The sequence below is a fragment of the Podarcis filfolensis genome (assembly GCF_964270895.1).
Source record: "Podarcis filfolensis genome assembly, chromosome: 13".
Taxonomy (NCBI): Eukaryota; Metazoa; Chordata; class Lepidosauria; order Squamata; family Lacertidae; genus Podarcis; species Podarcis filfolensis.
The window spans coordinates 15,104,813-15,126,329 of record NC_139615.1 but is presented as its reverse complement, the minus strand read 5'-3'; the positions used below and the strand labels follow the sequence as shown (position 1 = coordinate 15,126,329).

General features: G+C 43.7%; 2 protein-coding genes and 1 pseudogene across 4 annotated transcripts in view; 2 read left to right on the top strand and 1 right to left on the bottom strand.

Annotated features, from left to right (window-relative positions):
* Positions 1 to 39: 39 nt before the first annotated feature.
* On the top strand, positions 40 to 1,542 carry COX6A2 (cytochrome c oxidase subunit 6A2). The gene is made up of 3 exons (XM_083584300.1): positions 40 to 259; positions 858 to 1,000; positions 1,334 to 1,542. Exons 1-3 carry the CDS (start codon positions 166 to 168, stop codon positions 1,424 to 1,426), a joined length of 330 nt encoding a protein of 109 aa, XP_083440426.1. The 5' UTR covers positions 40 to 165; the 3' UTR covers positions 1,427 to 1,542.
* A 322-nt stretch (positions 1,543 to 1,864) lies between these two features.
* The window catches only part of LOC310748393 (integrin alpha-X-like), a 38,600-nt gene continuing 18,947 nt past the window's right edge, over positions 1,865 to 21,517 (bottom strand). For both annotated transcript variants that reach the window (XM_083584138.1, XM_083584139.1), the window contains 19 exons: positions 19,106 to 19,248; positions 17,272 to 17,415; positions 15,806 to 16,012; positions 15,186 to 15,316; positions 14,268 to 14,425; positions 13,367 to 13,527; positions 12,674 to 12,805; positions 11,423 to 11,496; positions 10,655 to 10,796; positions 10,433 to 10,546; positions 10,209 to 10,288; positions 8,919 to 9,002; positions 7,212 to 7,290; positions 6,009 to 6,116; positions 4,972 to 5,058; positions 4,716 to 4,829; positions 4,242 to 4,331; positions 3,923 to 4,033; positions 1,865 to 3,657 (listed from right to left, as the gene is read on the bottom strand). In XM_083584138.1, coding sequence (XP_083440264.1) covers positions 3,541 to 3,657; positions 3,923 to 4,033; positions 4,242 to 4,331; positions 4,716 to 4,829; positions 4,972 to 5,058; positions 6,009 to 6,116; positions 7,212 to 7,290; positions 8,919 to 9,002; positions 10,209 to 10,288; positions 10,433 to 10,546; positions 10,655 to 10,796; positions 11,423 to 11,496; positions 12,674 to 12,805; positions 13,367 to 13,527; positions 14,268 to 14,425; positions 15,186 to 15,316; positions 15,806 to 16,012; positions 17,272 to 17,415; positions 19,106 to 19,248 — 2,276 coding nt within the window. In that variant the 3' untranslated portion in view covers positions 1,865 to 3,540. The remainder of the gene's footprint in view (positions 3,658 to 3,922; positions 4,034 to 4,241; positions 4,332 to 4,715; positions 4,830 to 4,971; positions 5,059 to 6,008; positions 6,117 to 7,211; positions 7,291 to 8,918; positions 9,003 to 10,208; positions 10,289 to 10,432; positions 10,547 to 10,654; positions 10,797 to 11,422; positions 11,497 to 12,673; positions 12,806 to 13,366; positions 13,528 to 14,267; positions 14,426 to 15,185; positions 15,317 to 15,805; positions 16,013 to 17,271; positions 17,416 to 19,105; positions 19,249 to 21,517) is intronic.
* Positions 19,454 to 20,551, top strand: LOC310748454 (high mobility group protein B2-like; annotated as a pseudogene). Its single transcript has one exon. The product of its transcript is annotated as a high mobility group protein B2-like (transcript).

The window sequence follows — 21,517 nt, the reverse complement described above, 5'->3', positions numbered from 1 at the left end:
ATGGTCAGATGGGCATAACTGTCAGGTCTGGAAAAGGGGAGGAGAGGGCTGTGGTGTAGGGAGTGTGCAGGAAGGCCTTAAACACAGGAGAGTGAAGAGAGACCAACCAGCCCGACAAGAAGAGACCTTTATTGTTGACAACCTCGGACGTCCTTGGCTTCACACATGATTCCCTGGTGGAGGGCCACACGGCTGCTGGCCCAGGGACGAAATCTTGCCACAGCAGCTGCTAGTGGGCACCACGGTGATGGGTCAGGTGGTAAGTGAATTCAGTAAAAGACAAGGCCAATAGCATAAATTGTTGAGCAGCACCACTGTTCTTAGGTCATGATTGCTACCTATTCTTTCTTTTATCTTAATGCTTATGTATATGCCTGTTGGAATGGGGTCCCTATGAGGTTTGGTGAAGTTTCTGTCCTAGGAAGCTAAGTACATATTAAAGTGACGGCATCTTCCACTATCTAGTTCTATAAGTGCCCCTTTCTCTACACCCCCACCCCGGCCAATTAACTGAAATGTACTACCCCATTGCTTTCCCTCTGGGTTTGTGCTCTTGGAAAGATGCCGGTGTTTTGGTATCTGATCTGTTTTCCACAAAAAAGGACAGCAAAGAAAGGGACCTTGAGAATGACCTTATTTGTCTGTTAGAGGGCACTGTGCAACAGTAGATCATAGAGTAGGTACTGGGCAGAGGGTACTTGCCCCCTGAGAATCAAAATGTGCCAGTGGCTCAGGATAACACAAGGAGGCACTGTGTTGCTCCAAGGAAGTGGATGCCACAACACCACACCAATGCCATCTGCTGCAGTTTATGCTTTGCATTTGGGATTATCCTGTCTTTCCTATTTGTGATGCAGTGAGAACATGGAAAATCTTGTCCTTTGTGGTGGCACTTCCTGGAGTGGGTGTCTGCATGTTGAATGTCTATCTGCAACAAGCAAATCACCCGCATGAACCACCTGAGTTCATCCCATATCATCACCTGCGCCTCCGATCAAAGGTAAGAATTAAACAGGAGAGTTCTGATAATGGATGAGGGAGCATCATTTTCCAAAACAGATAGGTCAAGCTATGTGGCTTGGGATATCGATACTCAAAGGACACCATGTGAATTATTGTTTAGTCTTTTAAAATGTCAGCTGAGTTTGGTTTTTATTCTATGGTTTTAGTTCTCTGCTATTTTACATCATACTGTGCTAGCTGCTTTAAAAAATATCATTGTAATGATTGTCTTCATTATATTAAGGGGTATGCAATTTAAAAAATAAATAGATGGAAGGGGGGGTACTGGCAATCTAGCCCTCAGTTCTCTTTCTCTCTCCTTCTTTTTCAGCCTTTCCCCTGGGGTGATGGAAATCACACCTTCTTTCATAACCCTCACACCAACCCACTGCCCACAGGTTATGAAGGAGGCAGCCACCACTGAGCCACTGCCATTCTTTCTTACGGGGGGACAGGGAGGCATATACCCCTGTATAACTTTATTACTGCTTTGAGACAGGTTTCCAGGGATAATAAAATCACATTTTGATGGGTGGAGCACTTTCTTGGTATTTCAAATTGTATTGTATTGGAGGCAGTTTGGGGGAATGTGTGTGGGGGGGGAGTGTTGTTCTTCTGCCAAATTTTCAGGGAAAAGAGGTCAGCTGGGAAACAGTTGATACCTAGTGCATTAGATGATAGCTTTCAGCCAGGGCTGCTGAGGTTAGCCTTGAGATGTTCAACCCCACCCCCGAAGAAGTCCTGATAGCCAATTAACAGTGAAAAATCTGTCAGGATTGCAGCTGATCTTGCTTGCATTGCTGTGCTTCCTATGTTTACAGTTCCTAAAGACCTGGATGACTTCATGTGTATTTTGCTCAAATTTGTATCATGTAATTCTTTTTTTTTAATGTTGATAGTTTTAAATTTATATCCACATACCAAGTCCAAGATGCAGCATAACTGTGAATGAAAGAAACAACCAACCACGAGACTTCTTCAGGCAGCAACTGTTTGCACAGCAGATTAGGCTGCAGGAGGAACAATCTGATACATCTATCTCCAGTACGGGAACATGGTCCCCAGGCAGAAAAATCCCAGCATTTCACCTAAAAGCATTTCATCTAAATGCTGTGCCTGAGATCTTAAAACCCAGGGCCAGGATTAATTTATGGGTAATAAGTGCATTTGCAGATATTTGCCCTTTTTTTTCTTCCATGATCCATTTATTCAGAACCTCCCCCTTTCTTTTTGCAAAAGCTGGGAGAATTTGGGGGTAGAGATAGTTATATCTGGAGTACAAGGGCAGGGACCAATGAATAATTGCTATGGAAGATTGAGAAGGAACTGTGCAAGACACTTACGCCTCACCTCTTGACCACATAAATTTGGTTCAGTCTCCCTTCTAGCAGCTAAGATGCTGCTGTTCACATTCTTTTCAGTCTGCTACGTTTATAAGGACAATAACATTTTACCACAGGTGTATTGCTGGATGTGCTACAAGCATAAGGCACTCTTTCTCACATGTCTGCAACGTATGACTGAACTTCACCAGCCCATAGACATAGGGATTAGAAGCCATGAATCCTAGCTTTCAAAGCCATGATAGGCATATTTTCCTGCATAAAAAGCACTTTTTTGTAGGACTGTGTGTATGTCAGGAGTGGGGAACCTGTGGTCCTCCACCTGGTGTTATACTCCAACTCCCATCAGGGAGCTATTCAGCAACAGCTAGAGGACCACAAGTTGTCCATTCCCGGTACAGGCATTTCTCCACTTATGCATGTTTGACTTGCGAATGAACATGTGAAGTTTTGGGGAACAATTAAATAAATTAATCTATACAGCAAAAATGTGTGAACAGGGCAAAAATGGCCTGAAAAGAACAGAAAAACTGCAAAAATGGCACGAAAATAGTGGGAAAATAGCTAGTAATTCCATAAGCCCTTGCACTGATCTTTGAGGCCTTGGAGAATTGGAGTTTGAGAAAGGAGGTTTGGAGGGAGTAATTTTCATGGCTTTTTAGTGGAGTTCCGTTTTTTAGATGCTGTTCCCCACTACACATGATTTCACGTACAGTGGACGCTTGGGTTGCGAACGTGATCCATGCGGGATGCACGTTCGCAACCCGCAGTGTTCACAACCCGCATCTGCCTGTATGCAGTACTTCCAGGTTTCAGCGGTCTGCAACCTGAAAAAACGCAGCCTGAAGCGGCTGTAACCCGAGGTATGACTGTATATACATGCACGGTACCTGGGAATGTAACCCCCATGTAAGTGGGGAGACGCCTGTATAGGTTATCACCTGTAATGATGTCACATGTACATATTTATCTGTGTGCACACATACATACCCCCCAACATACCTCAGCATGTGAGCAACTGTGATACATGCGACGGTCATTTTCTACCATCAAACTTCTTTCTATTAAGGAAACTGCAATCTATGAAACAGACCTCAGTTATGTTCAGGAGCAATTATCTCATCTTGTTCAGTCCATTTGATTATTGTGGGCATACTATAAGATACCCTATAGAAGACATGGGTTGTGGGATTGGCTATCCTTTAGTAGCAGCAGAACTGGGGCCAGCACCACTGTCTTGTTGTGGGGATCCCGCCACCTCACCATCTCCTGCCTCCATCATCTGTTTGTATTGTCGTTTGAAGAAGCCAACCTGGAAAGAGAGGGAAGAGAGCGACAAACACACAGAGAGAAAATTCAGATGAAGGGTTTGCTCATCCTGGGGGTAATGGGTAAATGGCACCAGAAGAGTCAATGAAACAAGTACAGACCACATTTGTACACTGGGCACCCCCACTTAGGTGTGGCAGCTTTCTGCCCCAGCCATCTCCCTACTTGTGTGTGTTTGATGTGGGCCAAAGTTACTCCCAAAGGCCCTCCCCTCACTTATAAGCATACTTCTAAATGTCAGTCCTCACCTTGTAAAGAACAGCAGCAATCAGGGCAAGAAGAATGAGTCCCCCCACACTGCTGCCAATGATAACAGGAAGGTAGTTGTAAGGCTCCAGGAATTCCACCACAGTATTCACCTACAGGGTAAGAGGGGAAAAACTGAGAGGGAGAACCTGGTGACGTCATGCACTAGGGTTAATTCATTTGAACCATGCCTCATCCAGAGCTACAAAAGGTAGTCTGGAATGCTAACTCCTTCCCAGCTCCTTCTAGACAACATCTGGAGATGTCCTGGCTCCTAGCTATGGCCTATGGACAGTGTGTCTCCTTTTGACCCATCATTACCTGATTCTGTGGAAGGCCCTCTTTCTGGGTATATATTTTCTCATAAGAAATCCTTGCTGAGCTCACCAGGGTCACTTTCTTCTGCTGGGTCTGAAAGACAGAGAGGTGGGAAAGGTACTCGCCTGAAAGATTTCACCAAGAAGGGATCCAAAAGGAGCAACTGGCTCATATATATATATGAAGTTCCTTTGTTGGTATAGAGATGTAACTGACTGTGAGCATATCTACTATACAGCAACTTAAATTATTTGTATAACGTATTGTCATAGGGTCCCCCAAAGAATCCTAGGAACTGTCATTTGGTGAGGGTTCTGTTGAGACGTCTGGTCACCACTGAAGAAGAGTTCCTGGGGTTCATAGAATGGCTGCACCCAAAGATGCAGCTGGTTTGGGTGTGCCGCACAGAAGCATGTTAACATCTTACATGACCTTCCCACCCCTGCACCAATAAAGCCCCAGCAGTGGCCTTCATACCTGGGAGACCCATTGGAATCCCATCTTCCCCTTGATGCTGAACTCCAGTGGTTGCTTCTGCCCCAGGGATGGAATGTTGCACCGGATTGTTTTACAGACGGCCACAGAGCAGTCCTGGAAGGAGGTGCAAGGATATCCTCAGATAAAGTGCTGATGCTGAATATAGCTACCCCTTAACCTAAAGGGGTCCCCAGAGTCACCCAGTCCAGGTGCTTCTGAAATAAGGGGATGTACTTTACAGTGGGGATGTACTCACCAGAATGGAATTCTTTCTTAGTTCTGCCACAAAATCTTTGGCCCCTTGGGTGTCTGCTTCAGGGGCACACTGAGCTAGGTGGTTCATCTAGGGAAAGGGAAAGCAAATTTCATATATGTAAGGGGCTAAGAATAGCCATCACAGAAGCCTTTCACTTGTAATTCATGTATTTCCACACTGTTTGTCTAAACAAGTATGCTAGTTCAAGGCTCAGGGCACATGCAGAATATCTCTTAACACAGGTTAGGTAGCATGGTTCAACTGTACTGAGAATGACAGTGGGAAGAGGTGTGCTAAGCAGCAATGGAAGTCTGACACTGTTCATGCTTATGGGTAGAGGGCAGATTTTAATTCTTTTGTTGTGACCATAGAACCAGCAGGTAGGGAAGAACATAAAACTTGCTCTCATGAATCAGATAAAAGGAACAGCAGGTCCAGCAATGACCAGTCAGGTACTTTTAGGAAACTCACAAGTAGACTATGATGGAAACAGCCAGCCACTGTTGTTTGTCCCAACACCTGTTAGTCAGCAACACTGCCTCTGAACCTGGAGGACCCATTCTCCACTCATGGCCAGCAGCCATTGATAGGGCTATCCTCCATAATTTTGTCTAATTTGCCTCTATTTACTTATAGAATAGCCTGGAGAGGCTCTCAAAATGGCTTTAAAAAGATTCTCCAATTAAATCTCACTCAAATCTAGCACAGGAACTGAATAGGCAGGATTGAAACTGGGAGGGGCTTCATTCATACAAAAGGAGCTTGCTGAATGAGCCCTGCTGCTAGAACATGGAGAAGGAGATGGCCCACTCTGGATATACACTCCTCTATTGAAAGAGAGCCATAAATTGATGTGGTATGTGGAGGAGTATTTTCTTTGTCCCCCTTGACTTTCCAGCCAATCAATTTTATTGGGTAAGCCAAGTTCTAGTATTAGGAAGGTTAAAAAATTTCTGGTTGTATACTATTGCTAGACCAGTACTTAATTCAGTCCTATTAAACAAAAATAAATCATATTTGGTCTCAGAAGGATATACCTCAGGAAGGATGTCCGCAGATGCATTCCATACCCATGTCCCATTCAGTTGCACAGGGAACTTAAACGTGATTGAGACAGGAACCTTTCGTGTATATGTGTTCTTCACCTAAACAAGAAGAAGATCCTGTATAAATGTGACAGGAGCCCAACAATCAGCCCATTGCTATCACTAACCAAGATATATTTTTCCCATTCCACAATAAGGATGGAAGAGAAATTCAATTCAATAGGCATTTAAAGTCAAATCTACCTAAGTTGTTAATAAAATAATAATAATAATAATTAATAATAATAATAATAATAATAAAAAATATTATTATTATTATTTTATTATTTATACCCTGCCCATCTGGCTGGGGAAACTCTGGGCAGCTTGTAGTTCATATAAAAACATACAGTAGTAAAACCTCAAACATGAAAAAACATTTGTACTTTCTGAAGCAATGTGCAAAATGAAACAGTCATCACTTCTCCAAATTTTGAGATGCAGTTCTCCAGCCAAATGCATATACAAATACTAGGGTAATGCGCGCGCGCACACACACACACACACACACACAGAATAATGTACCAAAATGCATTTTATTCAGGAAGATTTCTTTGCAAAAATGTGTAAATTAGGTAAAATTGTATACGGCATGTATATTGGGAGAAATTTGCACTAAAATGCTGGTGAATTTTCATGAGAACTTTTTTTTTTAAGCAAACTGATGTGGAAATGTGGAGAACTGAACTTAGGACTGGAAATTTGAGAAACTGATAGAAACCAAATGTGACATATTTTCCCATCCCCATCCTACAAATGATTGTTGTACTGCCAAGCCCTTCTCGCCTACTATATGGCTTAAGCAGTGGCAGCCTTGGGGCCAGGATAGCAGATGTACAAGGTGGGTGAGGGCTCTTTCCCTCTTTTTAAACTTTTAAACCAAGGAGCTTGTTTTGTGCTGCTTGCGCACACCCACCATGCCTCTTCTTTCTGCCTACATTTCCCAGAACAGCTTCAGAGCAACATAATACAAGATGATGTCCTGCAAGAGGGATGCAGCCAACCACACTCCCCAGAGTGGCTCCAGTATGACATATTGTGTTGTGCTGCTCTGAAGCCCTTAGCTGAAGGTCTGGATTTATTCTCTAAACCTGATCCGCATAAATTTTGCCTTTTTCAAATTCTTAATTCCACAATGCTCCACAAACCCCTCACCTCATAGCGATGTTCCACAGTCTGATTTCCGTCTTCCTGACCAGCAGAAAAATTGACATACTTGGTTGACACATCAACACTGGAAGAAAAGAGGTAGGGGGTCTGAGAAAAATCACTATGTAATAAAGCAATCAATCTGGGTTTGACCAATGCATTCCAATGGCTTTTTGGAAGATCAAAGCATAGCATTGCTATTGCAATTTAGATGGGGTCAATATTTTCTAGCAGCCAATGCCATTCATTTTAGCATGTCCTCCTGAAATGAATATATTCTGATTGAACCAAGAAAAGTGAGTAAGTGATTGATATCAGCTATGCTGATATCACCTTGAAGGTGACTCGGAAACTACAACTAATCCACAATGCGGCAGCTAGATTGGTGACTGGCCACCGGGATCATATAACACCAGTCCTAAAGGATTTTCATTGTCTCCCAGTGCATTTCAGAGCACAATTCAAAGTGTTGGTGCTGACCTTTAAAGCCCTAAATGGTCTCAGCCCAGTATACCTGAAGGAGCATCTCCACCCCCATCATTCAGCCTGGACACTGAGGTCCTCCTCCAAGGGACTTCTGCTGGTTCCCTCACTGTAAGAAGTGAAATTACAGGGAACCAGGCAGAGGGCCTTCTCAGTAATGGCGTCCTCCTGTGGAACACCCTCCCTTCAGATGTCAAGGAGATAAAGAACTACAGCCCTGTATTGGGAAGTTTTTAATGTTTGATGTTTTATTATGTTTCAATATATGCTGTAAGCTGATCAGAGTGGCTGGGGAAACCCAGCCATTTGGGTGGGGTATAAATAATAAAAATATTTAAATTATTATTATGATGCACATCTAGCTGAAAGGAAGCCCTGTTAAATTCAGTGGGGCTTGCAAGTAGACATGCTTAGTATTACACTGCAAGGCAATAGCCAACAAACAGCATGCTGCAGGGCAATAGCCAGCAAACAGAAATTGGCCAGTTATTTGCAAAATGGGGGTTATCCAATAAATCAGAAGTAGCAAATTCCAAAAGATTCAAATTCATTAAACTTGAATTCATCCAAAATAATTAATTAAACAGAAGAAAATGAGGAAGCTGAAAATTCAATAGGCATTGGAATAGAAATTGATTTCTAAATATGGTATATGTGGAAATATCACCAGATGGATCCTAATTACTTTGTTAGGGATTAATACAAAAGGATTGCAAGAAGACCACTATTTTATCCTCCACCAAAGTATCTAAACCAGTATAGAAAATGTGCAGTTTCTTGGGGAGAGAGATGGAGTAGGCGTGTATGAGGTCAGTGTTGCTATCAGACTGAGTAATAGTAATAGTAGTGGTGGTGGTAATAGTAATAGGTTCACTATCTCTGCTTTATAGGCTTATGAGGTCTGCTGAAGTTGAAATCTTTTGAAAGCCAATCAAGCCCTGGAAAACCAGCAAATGCTGTTTCATCTAGGTCTTTCAACCCCTGAAACAAAAAGGGGGTGGGTTCCATTTAGTGGCTGAAATAGCGCCACCGTGAAACACAGACCCATGATAATTAGGAAAGGATATATGGCTGGAATTTCTTGTTTGTACAGAAGGATAATTATTCTAGGGCACTAGCCCTAAGAAAAACAGTGGTTGTGCAAACAAGCCTTCTGACAGTCGATAGTGAGTTGAGAAGGGCAGCTGGGTGGTGGGCTGGGATGCTCCCAGAATACTTGCAGTCACGTACGCATTAACAAAGACATATACTGCATATTTGACAAGCAGCTTCGCTTGGTGAATCATGTCCGGAGTGACGGGGCCATTGTTGTCACTAGAAAAGAGAGAGAGAGGCAGAGTGAAGACTGGAACAATTATCACGTATGCCACTGCCCCATCATACACTGCTACATGCACTGTGGTTCTACAACATTAGGGCTTGGTGAATCTGTTCATTTTGCTTTCATTTTATCTCTTTTTCATTCTGAAGTTCAGCTCTCCACATCAGTCTGTGTTTTTTTTAAAGAGTCCCCATGAAAATTCACCAGTATCTGGGTCCAAAATTCTATTACTCACATTTGTAATTCTGAATGATAGACACATTTTTGCAAAGTGTATTTTGCCTAATATTTATATTTTTCCTAATCTAATACATTTTTGTATGCTATTTTCACTAGCCTATTTGTACGCACACTTTAGCTTAGCATATGCATTTTTGTCAGCATTCCATGACTGGAGAACTGCATTCCAAAATTCAGAAAAGTACAGATTTTAAAGGGTGCCTGTGTTTTGGTTTCCATACTGTTTGGGGAATATGGTGGTGAATCAGGTAGATTTGCTTGCAAATGTGAAGTGGGTCAAATTTCTCCCCCATCCCACTGCCTGTTAGAATGTATTAGGGATACTCATGACCTGATTTGTATTTCCTAGACTAATATGCAAATTGGGATGCAGTATTCCTCTAGTTTTCATGCTTCTCAGAATGTTGCAATGTAATTCTTAGCTCAAAAGTGTGGCATATAAAAATGCATTTCTAAATGCATATAGTATGTGCATCTGCGAAAAAAATACATATACAAGTAATGCAAGTTGCTGTATGGTTGTTATTTTTTATCACATGGAAATGAAAAAGAATCAGATGTCAAAGAAATAAACAACTATATGACATTCAGAAGACATCTGAAGGCAGCCGTGTTTAGGGAAGTTTTTAATGACTGATGTTTGAATGCATTTTTAACCTTCTGTTGGAAGATGCCCAGAGTGGCTGAGGAAACCCAGCCAGATGGGTGGGGTAAAAATAAGAAATTATTTATGAATGAACACTCTCTGAGTCCCATCATTATACATTTAAGGTTGCAAATCTTATGTGACTGTAAGTTTCATTTACCGTAACTCAATGGGACTTACTTCTGATTAGAATTTATTGGGATTGCATTACAAACCAGTTTGAATGTGGCCTAGCCATCATGACAACTGAAGTGAAACTGATTCAAGCTGGTCAAATAGGAACATCTCCCAAGCCAGGCACATCAAACCTTACCTGCCAGCTGTGGCATTGATCTGTATCTCTCTCCCTAGATCTGCATTCTGGGAGACGGAAAAGGTGGCAATGAAAATAGCCTGCAACAGATGATGACACAATAAATGAGTGAGAGGGCAGCCAGGTGTTATTTGGGGAGAGAGGAGGAGTCTACTCTGTTAGAGTAGAGATCCTAACCAGATGACCACAGTTCCCTGCTCCACTTGCTTACAGAAGGACTTTACCTCAGCCCCAGCCCGAAAGATGGGGTGGTTGATGTTACAGGTGGTGTTCCTCATGGGGTCATCCTCTGCCGAAGGGGTAGAAGCACATTTAATAGCCACATTTCTCCTGTTGGACTGCAGTGGGAGGGATCAGATTGGGGAATTGGTTAAGATAGTGAGCAACAAACTTTTAGGCCAGCCCCGATCCCCTGTTGCCGAACTGCCACCTTTTGCCTCTTATACCTTCAATAGCGAGAGCCTGCGGTAGGACAGTGCGGAAGGGTAGAAGAAGGTTATAGTGGTGCCATAGGAATCCTCCCCATCATTCCGAATGAAGACTGTAGCATTGAGCTCAGGGGTCAGGCCCACCACCAGCGTGTCCAGGCTGAAGGAAAAAAAGAAGAGGGTCTCTTCTAAGCTTAAGAAAGTAAGAAGACCCTGCTAAATCAGGCCAAGGGCTCATCCAGACCAGAATCCAATTTTCACAGTGGCAAACCAGATGCCTATAGGAAGTCCACAAGCAGGACCTGAGTGCAATAGTGACTCTTCTCACCTGTGATTCTCTGCAACTGGTATTGACAGTGGAAGCAGATCATAGCCTTCCGGGGTAGTAGCTGCTAATAGCCTTATCCTAAGACAATATGTCTTAGGGCTCAATCCTGCCCGGAAGTCATTCCCTCCATTGTGGAGACCCTGACCCGGCCCACGGAAGCTCAGGGGGGTGGGGAGGGAACACTCTCTATATGCCCATCCTCCTTTGTTACTACATTATTGTTACTACATTTATTATTATGTGTTTCAGAGATGAGCCTTGGAAATCAAAGTGTATTCTGCATCTTGGCTCTAATTAAGCCATGAAGAGAGGAAATTATGGGGGGAGGCTAAGAGATGAGACCTAGCATTCTACCCTGCAATGCTCTAACACTGAAGTCACGAGCACCTGAAATGCACCAGGTTCAGTGAGTCTGGGCAGCAGAGTAGGGTGACATGAAGAAGAAAAACATACATTACCCTGAGAAATTGAAGGAGGTTTTTAGCTGGTCTTTACAGACTCCATCTGCACCACAATTCTTTTGAAAATGTAGCTGTGAAGAGAAGAAGGGTGGGGTACAGACATGGGCATAGTCAAGGGAGGGTGAGGGGCAGCTGCCCCCTAGGTCAAGTAAAGCAATAGAAATGCTTAACTTAACTGACCAATCACATCGGTTCTATCCCCCTAACAAAAGTCCTGTCCCCCCAACAAAAGTCCTGCCCCTCACAACAAAAATCCTGGCTATGCCCATGGGTACAAACATTGTCAGAGTTTGAGGATGAGTGAAGCTAGTAACATTTTGTTGTCTAGAGCTGAAATGTGAAAATGTTTTCACACTTCCCACTTTCCTAACCTTCTGGAAGCTGCCTGCCAGCTGTGGGCAGGGCCAAAACCAAAATGGGCTGGGCCACCCCACACACTCTCATACAACAACCTCATGTACTATCTCTCTTCCCTGTGGTTTCCACTCCTACTGTTCAGGTGACTGAGAAAAGGGAAGACTGAAGAGGAATTCCCCACCACCAATTAACATATAGAATGGGGGAGCAGATGGGTGGTGGAAGACAGCAACAGGAGCTGCTACCTCAAGGTGCATGGGACTTCTTAAAGCAACAATGTCTGAAGCAGAAAAGGGGCAATGGAAACCTTTGGGAATCTCCACTTGAAGGCACTCTAGGTGACAACCCTGTCAAGGTAGGTTAGGCTGAGAGAGACACCAGCCAAAGGTCGCAATGAGTTTCATGACTGAGTGGAAATCTGAACCTAAGTCTTCCTAGGTGTACAAGTCTTCCCTGCACCCTAGTGACAGCCAGCTGCATTTAATAACAGACTATGAAACTTAGGGTTCATCCAAACTTCCACCTAGAAGTTTTTCAAGCAATTTCCCCCTTGCCCTGCTCTGATTGAATTTGCTCTGAATGAATGCTAAAGAGCAGTTTTCTCTAGGGAAAAGCAGTGGGAGAAGAGCAAGTACATTAAGTCAGCTGAACTGCTGAGATTTTTTTAGCTAGAATGTGCAACCAATGGCCCTTCTATATTGGAGGTTCTTCTTGCTGCTAAAGGAGAGTTTCAGGGAAGACACTTACAGTGTGAAACGGTGAAAAATGGGAAGTGGTAAGAAAGGAAAATGATCAAAGACCATTTCCCTATATAAATTAAGCCCTTCGTCTCTGCCACTTCCATTTACAGACTGATCAACCAGACAGGAAACAGAGAGTGTGTGGACTCACCGGTGCTGTAAATATAGGGGAGCTATCTTTGCTTAGGATGGCTTGCAGGTTGTCAGCACCAGGAATGGGATCTCCAATGAGAGTATAATTCAACCGGAGGTTTATGGGTGTGAAGCTGTCTTCTACGCAGGTCTTGTGTAATGGAGGGGGAGAAGAAATAAAAATAAGTGAGGATCTGCTTTATTTTGTGATTAGAGATGGGAAAGAAATTTGATCCAGGTTTCATTTGAAGCTGAATCTACCAAATTTGCACTTTCCAAAACAACATGCAAACAGAAATACAGCTATCCCTTGAAATTTGCACTTATCCAAATTTTGCTATGCAGTTTGCCAACTAACCAATGTTTACAAAAATGCATATGTTAGGGGAAGTGTACATCACATTGGTGAAAATAGCACACAAAATGTATTACATCAGGGAAAACTTTTTGTAAAATTGTGTATGTTAGTCAGAACTGCATATAAAAATGTGTTTATTAAGAAAAAATGCATTAAAATATGGATTAATTTTCATAACTTTTTTTAAAAATCAGAAATTGCTGCAAAGTGAATTTAAGTGAATTTAAGATTGGAAAAATGAGAAACTGAGATTGACAGATCCTTCTATCCCTAGTGGTGACAACACTTGTTTCATGGATCCAAATGCCAACATTTGTCTTTGCTTTTAAACATCCACTGGATCTCTGAACTCACCGGCAACTTTATGCGATACTCCTCACAGTGTCTCTTCAGTCCTGTTTTTATCTCCTTGATGATGGTGGAAGAGTCTGGGTTTCCGTTAAAAATGGCCCGAACCCTCATTCGACCAGGATCCAAGTTCAACTTGTACTGAATGGTGTTCAAAATGCTGCTGCCTGAGGGAGAGGAATTGAAAAGACAACACAGAGAATAGGATTCTGAGGGATACAGTGTGCTGTGCAGATTCTCTGCAAAGGCCCTTTAGCACAAAATCCTTGTGAACTTCTGATGCTCGCAGCTAAAGCTATGCATCCAGTATTGAGGAATGAAATGCCTACCAAGTTAAGAGGAAGCTCACAATACTAGGTCTTATAACTGGGGGCCATCTCCTTGCTAACACCCTCCCTTCTGGGCTCTCTAGGGGCACTGGATTCAATAAAGGGCTCATATCAGAATCTGGCAGTAGCTTTCAAACAAGGCATTAGAGTTGTGCTCCAGGGTGAAACATTCAGTGCATGTGGGTGTGGAGTAAGCCTCTGGGACTTCACTGTTACCTCATACAAAGCAGAAGTTCACCCGGAGTGTGTTCAGTTGTACCAGTATTCCTTTTCAGATGTACATTGCATGGGAAAGTCAGTAGCAGTGAGCAAGCTATCTTGATGGGAAGCTGTCCATCATTAGTAATTGCAACATGGAAGAACTTCTGATAAGTTTCTCAGGGACCCAGAGGATTCTAGGAACACAGCTTGAAAAGCCACAGGAATATGGTAATGATGGGTAATCAAACTGTGTGGCAAGCCAGCTTCTCTGTTGCCCCACTTTTTGTACTGAAGGGTCCTCCTGTCCTCAGCATGTTATGTGCACTGTCAGCTAGCACCCAAGCCCAGCTTACTCCCTCAAAGTGCTTTGGGCCTACCTTGTGTAAACCGAGGATCCATCATAACAGTGAGGCAGACAGTTGCCTTACTGACTTCCTTGTTCAGAACATCCTGGTCCTGACATTCAAAGGCAGCGATGGGAATCTCATTCGGGGTGAAGGTGATAGTGGGTACTACTCGTACCACGGGCCGAGCCCTGTTGCAGACAGAATGGGGTAGGAATTTGAGTTGGAGGGAGACAAAGGTTCATTACGTAGCCCACTGGGGAGCACAGGGCTAGCGCCATCCGGACATTCCAACCATGGGTTATATTTGCAAAGTGTTTAAAAGAAGTGCATTCCAAACAATTGTCACATGTCCAGTCTGCACATCATCTTGTGCTGTGTGGGACATTTCTGTTGCTGGGATATTGCATGTTCTCAGCATTCAAATGACAGGGGAAATGCCATCACCGCCCTGGCTTACTGAGCAGGACTAAGCTGTACAAGAGTTGTGACAGGGGTTACTGAGCAGGACTAAGCTGTACAAGAGTTGTGGTTTTGGATGAGGTCTTCAAAGGTGTCCCTACTTGAAGCAACAGCTCGCTTAGACTGTGGATGCCAACTCTGCCATTAAGGGAAGCAGAATGGAAGACACAACTCTGAGGTTCTCCTACATAGGCTTCTTTGTTATCAGTGTGAGCTATGTTCCATGATAATTAATTAGGGGAGGAGTTCTATTTGCATCTCCCACCTCAGCCACCAAAATACATTGGATCAGTCCAGAGAGCTCTTGGCATTCCTGCTTGTGACTGATACTACTACTTGCTCAACCATTTAAAAGGTTTATTTAAATGATTAGAATTCCTTTTTAAAAATATTAATGATAGACTGATTACTCTCTAATGTACTACAAAGGAAGTGTGCATGCAGACTTTTTTTTTAAAAGTTGGCTCCAAGAGTCCCGAAGCTCCTTACCTCAGCAGCAGCACTCTTCCTTGAGCCCCCACTGCTACGTCTGGGAGTCCATCTCCAGTCAGATCTCTCCCGGCACCAATAGCCTGGCCAAAGTAATGGAGCCTATTGGGAAGCAGAGAGCCTTGGATGCGCTAGGAGCAGGAGAAAGAAGGAGACGTTGGTGCCTGAGGTCTCCTTAGAGGAGGACCCTCCAGCAGATCTTCATACCACCAGTGACCCTGAAGAGCCTTTGGATCTAGATGACCTTGTCCCAAGACTGGGGGCCACCCATCCCAGATGTTTTGTTCCTGGCTGGCTCTTGGACTACCCCCACCACCCCAATCTACCCCAGGGGCACAGGAGCTAAAGTGACAGTGAGCCAGGCAGGAACTTCAGGGTTGTTGGAAGTGCCCAGTTAACTGCACATGAGGCTACTCAGGAGGAGGGGAACATGCATGGAAGTACCTGCCTGGATCATTAGACAGGAAGGGGTGGAGCCTCAAGCTCCTATATAAACTTCCAGTCTGAGCTCCTTCATTGATAAAGTAACTTCTTCAAGCTTCAGCCTTCTTGGACTACCAGACAGTGAAATGACAGTTGCCTGTGCTTCCTGCTATGGAGTAGAGGGGCTGAGGGCTCACCTGGCTATATGCTGGGTTGATGGATCTTCTGCTCCCATGGAATATGTACACAGCTCCTCTGTTCTCATCCTCCATTGGAGCCCCAATGGCCACATCCGTCCATCGGTCCCCAGTTATTTCACCTATTTCTGCTATGCTGGCTCCAAAGCGGCCCAAGGGCTGTTTGGCTGCCCCCCGCAATTTCTGGCTGCAGAAAAACCCATCCTCCTGGCAAATGATGAAAGGGGACACTTGAGGGGTTGAAACCAAAATAGTTCTGATGAAGTTGTTCCTCCTATTTTCAATCTCCTGCACTATTTGTTCCATGGCACCCCCTTGTGCCAGAAAGGGGACAGACTCAAAGGAATCAAACTAGTAAGACAGTGAATGCCCTGTAATTTATAGAAATTATGGAAGCAGTCCCTTCTGACTTTCATTCTGCGCTTCCCATTTTTCCATTTGGCAAGACACTTTGGAGCCCTTGATGAGAAAAAGACCAGCTCACATTGGGCTCTGACCATCCCCATTGGTGGGCGCCAATTACTTTTCCCATCTGTTCATTTCTATAAGTAAAGCAGCTATCTATCTGGTTCTTTGGTGGATGTCCCAGTTCTCCTCTCCCCTGCTATCAGGGCTGGGAAAATCCATGAATGTCATTGAAAAACATGACATTCAAACACTATCTCCCTGCTTCCTCCACCCAGCAACTTGGAAGAGCTGTAACTTGTGCTGTGTGACATCACAACATTCCATGTGTCCTTCCCTGACCTCACTCTACATCATTAGCTGCCAGCTGTCAGCAGCCAGGAGTACAGAAATACAGAACAATGTGATGCCCTATAAAGGGGTCTGTTCCGCTGTTTAATTAGCACTGTTCAGCCTTCCTTCAAACCTCTTGTGCTTTCGCAAAAGAAACCAAAGCACAAAACGTGCTCTAGGAAAGGAAAATACTTTTGATGTCCCACTGCTACAAAAAGAGCTGTGCTCAAACAGGGATGATAGAAAATTCTGATGAAAAGAAAAATGAGAGAAGAAATTGCTGATGTTCGTGTATTCATCCCATTTCTGGAATGGAAACAAATCTAATGAATACAATCAGTATTCACTGTTGTTGTTGCTTTCAGTCCACAAACGATATGTCACTATGTTCCCCTCTCCCCCACCCGCACCTATGCATTACATTTCTTTTGCAATGAAATGCATAGGCTGGAATAACTTCATGGTAATGTAACTTATGCTGTTTATGTGTTTAATTACATATGTACACTCTGAAAGTTATGGAATTTTGCCACATTGGACAGTGAGACAAATAGCATAGTTTTGGGTGGGAGTTAAACTGCAGCGGAACAGAACAGTGCTGCATTCAATAAATACAGGGTGGAGTGGGAAAGGATGCCTTCTTACATCCCTGCCCACAAATAACTGCTCTTGGTAGTTGCCTTGTGCCACCAAGTACAAAGGGCAGGCCTGCATTCCCCTTCACCTACCTGCCTCTCGCAGATGTAGACCACTCCTCCTGCCATGCCGTCATAGTACATGGGAGCACCAATAAGAACCAGATCTGTGTTTTTGTCTCTATCAAGGTCCACGGAGCAAAGCGTAGCACCAAAGTAGGAGCCAATCTGGGGGGACTAAAAATCACAATTGTTAAACTTTTTCCATTTCTTGATCTCCCTGACCCCAGGCATTTACACATCCTTCTCTTCTTCTTTTCCCCATCCAATGGACTCTCCCATCCATTCATTCATTCATTACCTGGGGCTAAAAGAGAGGGAGATTTATACTGTAGGCAGACATGGTGCAGCAGCACATTTCAAACGTTTTGAGACAGATGTAGCTGTCATGGCTTCCCACAAAGAACAGCGGAGACTAAAGTTTTATGATGATGCTAAAGGTTTCATATGCTAACCGTGCCCAGAATTCCCTAGGTGAGAGTAATGACAGTTAAAATGGTTTGAAATGCCAACCAGTTCATTGTTTGCAACTACAACACTTCCAGGATTGAACACCTTGCCCAAGTCTCTAGATACTTCAAAAGTTACTTTTGTTGTTGTGGTACTTATAAATCAGGAACAGGGAACCTTCTTCTGCCTGAGGGCCACATTTCTTTCTGAGAAACTTTCTGGGGGCCACCTGCCAGTAATAGGTGGGACCAGAGGCAAAAGTGGGTGGAAAAATAAATGTGACTGCTACCTTTGTACAGTAGGCTAGTTTCTTCACACCCTCTCTAGCCTCCATCAAGGAAAGCAAGAAGCCTTATCATAGCTCAATGGCACATTCAAGTCAGGCACAAATATTATGGATTTATGACTTCCCCTAAATTCATGGGACCAAAGGGTGCTAGAATTTAATCAATGCTTGGGGTGTTAACCTGGGTGCCAGACATGGGATTTAGCAAGAGTTAAAATTTAAAACCAGTCAGCTTCCCAAGTTCAGGAAATTGTCTGGGAGAAGAGCCACTAAGGAGAGCAAAAGGAAAGTGATGGGCCATTTAAAAAATGTCAAGGAAAGGAGATTCTGTGCCAGACAGCTCTTGTGTTTGAATCCAAAGCTGCAGCTATGGGAGAAGCAAGAGCCTCATGGGGCTTTGATGCTGTGAGTCCCTTCATTGTAGGCTCAGGTTGTATACAGTGGTACCTCTGGTTGTGGATGGGATCCATTCTGGAGCTCCGGTCAGATCCCAAGGTTTCCACAACCGGAGGTGCCTATTCTGCACATGTGCGTGGCTCGGTAGAGCGCTTCTGCACATGCGCGCATGGCTAAACCCAGAAAAATACTTCTGGGTTTGCTGCATGCATATCCTGAAGGATACGTAACCAGATGTGCTAATAAGTAGAGGTTCCATTGTATGTGTAAATAAACCTTATATCATAAAGGCACCAAAGTCTCCACTGTGCCTCATTGCTGAAAGGAAACATGAACTCTGGGTTAGCGTGCCTGGAACTCCTTGGAATCTCACACCACTCAGAGATTGGGGATGGCATGCAACATTACTTAAGCAGGGGCCAAAGCAGATGAAGTGAGGGGTGAGGCTAATGCGAGTGTATGGCCCGGGGAGAGTCTTGAGGGCCAGATAGTGAGGTCTGGAGGTACACATGTGGATCTCTGCCTGGGGTTCCATAAAATATAAAGACTGAGGCTCTGTTCTGTTATTCAAATGTACAGTGAGAATTAAAAACAGTTTGTCAGAATTAAGGGAAGTCATTTCAATGGGAGTTCCTGCTTTGTGGGCTGCATGGTCAACTTTAATTGCCACAGGCAAAGGAAACATGCTCAAATATGCACTGACACAACCCACAGTTCATCCCAAAGCCTTCTTACCTCCTTTGGAGACAACTCTGATATCTTCTGCCACTGCAAATTTTGTCGGCTGAACAAAAAGACTTTGCCAGCATGTTGGTAGCGAGGGGCTCCTACCACAAAGCTGCTCTGGCCGTTCACTTGAACCATCTGCATCACATAACCTTGTAGGGACACAAAGGCAAGTGAGACAGGTACAAGGAGAAAACATAGCTGCATCTGGCAATGACAGAATCTCCTCTATAGTTCTATATTTATTTATTTAATTAATTTCTATACTGCTTTATATTTTTAAGAAATATCTCAAAGCAGTTTACAGCACATAAAAACATCAATAAAACATGATTCGATTGCAGCGAAGGAAGGTGATCCATGCTCTTTACTTGACCCCCACTCTTGACATCGCTAATGGCCACTGTTTCTCTTCCTCAGCTCTGCCAGGCAAGGTGCTAAGTACCACAGACATCTTTCCCCACTGACCAGGGACCGTTGCCCCAGCCATGGGCAAAGGCGACCCGAACAAGCCCCAGGGCAAGATGTCCTTGTACGTTTATTTCATGCAAACGTGCCGCGAGGAGCATAAGAAGAAGCACCTGGACACTTCAATCAACTTTTTTGACTGCTCCAATAAATGCTCCAAGAGATGGCAGACAATGTCAGCAAAAGAAAAAGACAAGTTTGAAGACATGGCAAAGGGTGATAAACTTCGTTATGACAGGAAGATGAAAAATTATATTCCTTCTAAAGGGGAGAAGAAGAAGAAAAAAGGACACCAATGCCCCCCAAAGACCACCACCTGCTTTCTTCCTGTTTTGTTCTGAGCATCACCCAAAGATAAAGTGACCACCCAGGTATGTCTATTGGCAAAGAAACTAGGAGAAATGTGGTCTGAGCAAACAGCAAAAGACAAACAGCCCTTTGAGCAGAAGGCAGTAAAACTAAAGGAGAAGTGTGAGAAGGATGTGCCAAGGGGAAGGGTGACGCAGGAAAGAAAGGTCCAGGTAGGCCAGCAGGCTCCAAGAAGAAAGTAGAACCTGAAGAGGAGGAGGAGAAGGAAGAAGATGAAGAAGAGGAGGAAGGTGAGGAGGAGGAAGATGAAGAGTGAAGTTATAAAGCTGCTGTAAAGATTTTCTGCTCAAAAAGTCAATGATTTTGCTAAGAATGTGAAGTCGAGTGCAGCTCATTGTTAGCTTCAGTATAAAAAGTGTACAGAATTGTGTATAGGTAATGTAGGTAGGGAGACCTGTATTCTAATGTAAGTAGTAGCTAAATGCCACTACAGTTAGATTTTTAAAAGCTGATATTGTCAAAAGTTCAGGGATATTTAATGGCCCTTTGGATTCAGTGACAGCTTGGTTTTGAGCAATTTTTTTAAAAATTGTAGTAAAATTGGTAGTCAACCTTGTCTTGCATACTATTGCATTGTATTACATTTTTAACAATTTTGTAATAAAATGATGAACATTATTCTTGTTACTATACTGTAGTGTTAATTTGCTTAAACAGCTGGAGAGTCTAATGTATGCCTGTAGTAATGTCATGAAGGGTAAGATAACCTTAAAGCAGCCTTCTCTAAATTGGTATGCTCAAAACATTTTGAGCTGCAACTCATTTTCCTTGAGAGTTTACTGGATTTAATGACATTTGTCCAGAACATTAATAAGGCATGAGGTTGGAGAAGGCTGACTTAAAGGAGAAGCTATATTAGACTTAATTCATGTTGCGACTTTTGAGACTGGAATAATTACAAGCAACTTTCTCCTAATTTTCACATAAAACAGAAGTGGGCAACCTGTGGCCCTTCAGATGTTAGACAACAATTCCCTTCCCTGACTATGCTGATGATAGTTATTCAGGAATAAGTGGAGGGCCAGAGGTTCCCCACTCCCAATTGTACAGCATTGCAAATGTTCCTCTTTATAACTAGGACTGTGTATCACATGCCTCTTAAAGTGGTACTCTAAAGTGGGGCTTGTGGTATGAAAAGTCTTGTGTAAGTTCAGACCTAAAAAGTATGTAGGAGAAAATTAAAATGTCAAAGGAGCCCAATTCTATAAACAGGGATAGCTAACCTGTGGTCCTCCAGATGATGTTGGATTCCAACCCCTATCAGCCCCAGCCAGCATTGCTAATGGTCAGGGATGATTTGAACTATTGTCCAGGTGGCGCTGTGGGTTAAACCACAGAGCCTAGGACTTGCCGATCAGAAGGTTGGCGGTTCGAATCCCTGCGACGGGGTGAGCTCCCGTTGCTCAGTCCCAGCTCCTGCCAACCTAGCAGTTCGAAAGCACGTCAAAGTGCAAGTAGATAAATAGGTACCGCTCCAGCGGGAAGGTAAACGGCGTTTCCGTGCACTGCTCTGGTTCGTCAGAAGCAGCTTAGTCATGCTGGCCACATGACCCAGAAGCTGTACGCCGGCTCCCTCGGCCAATA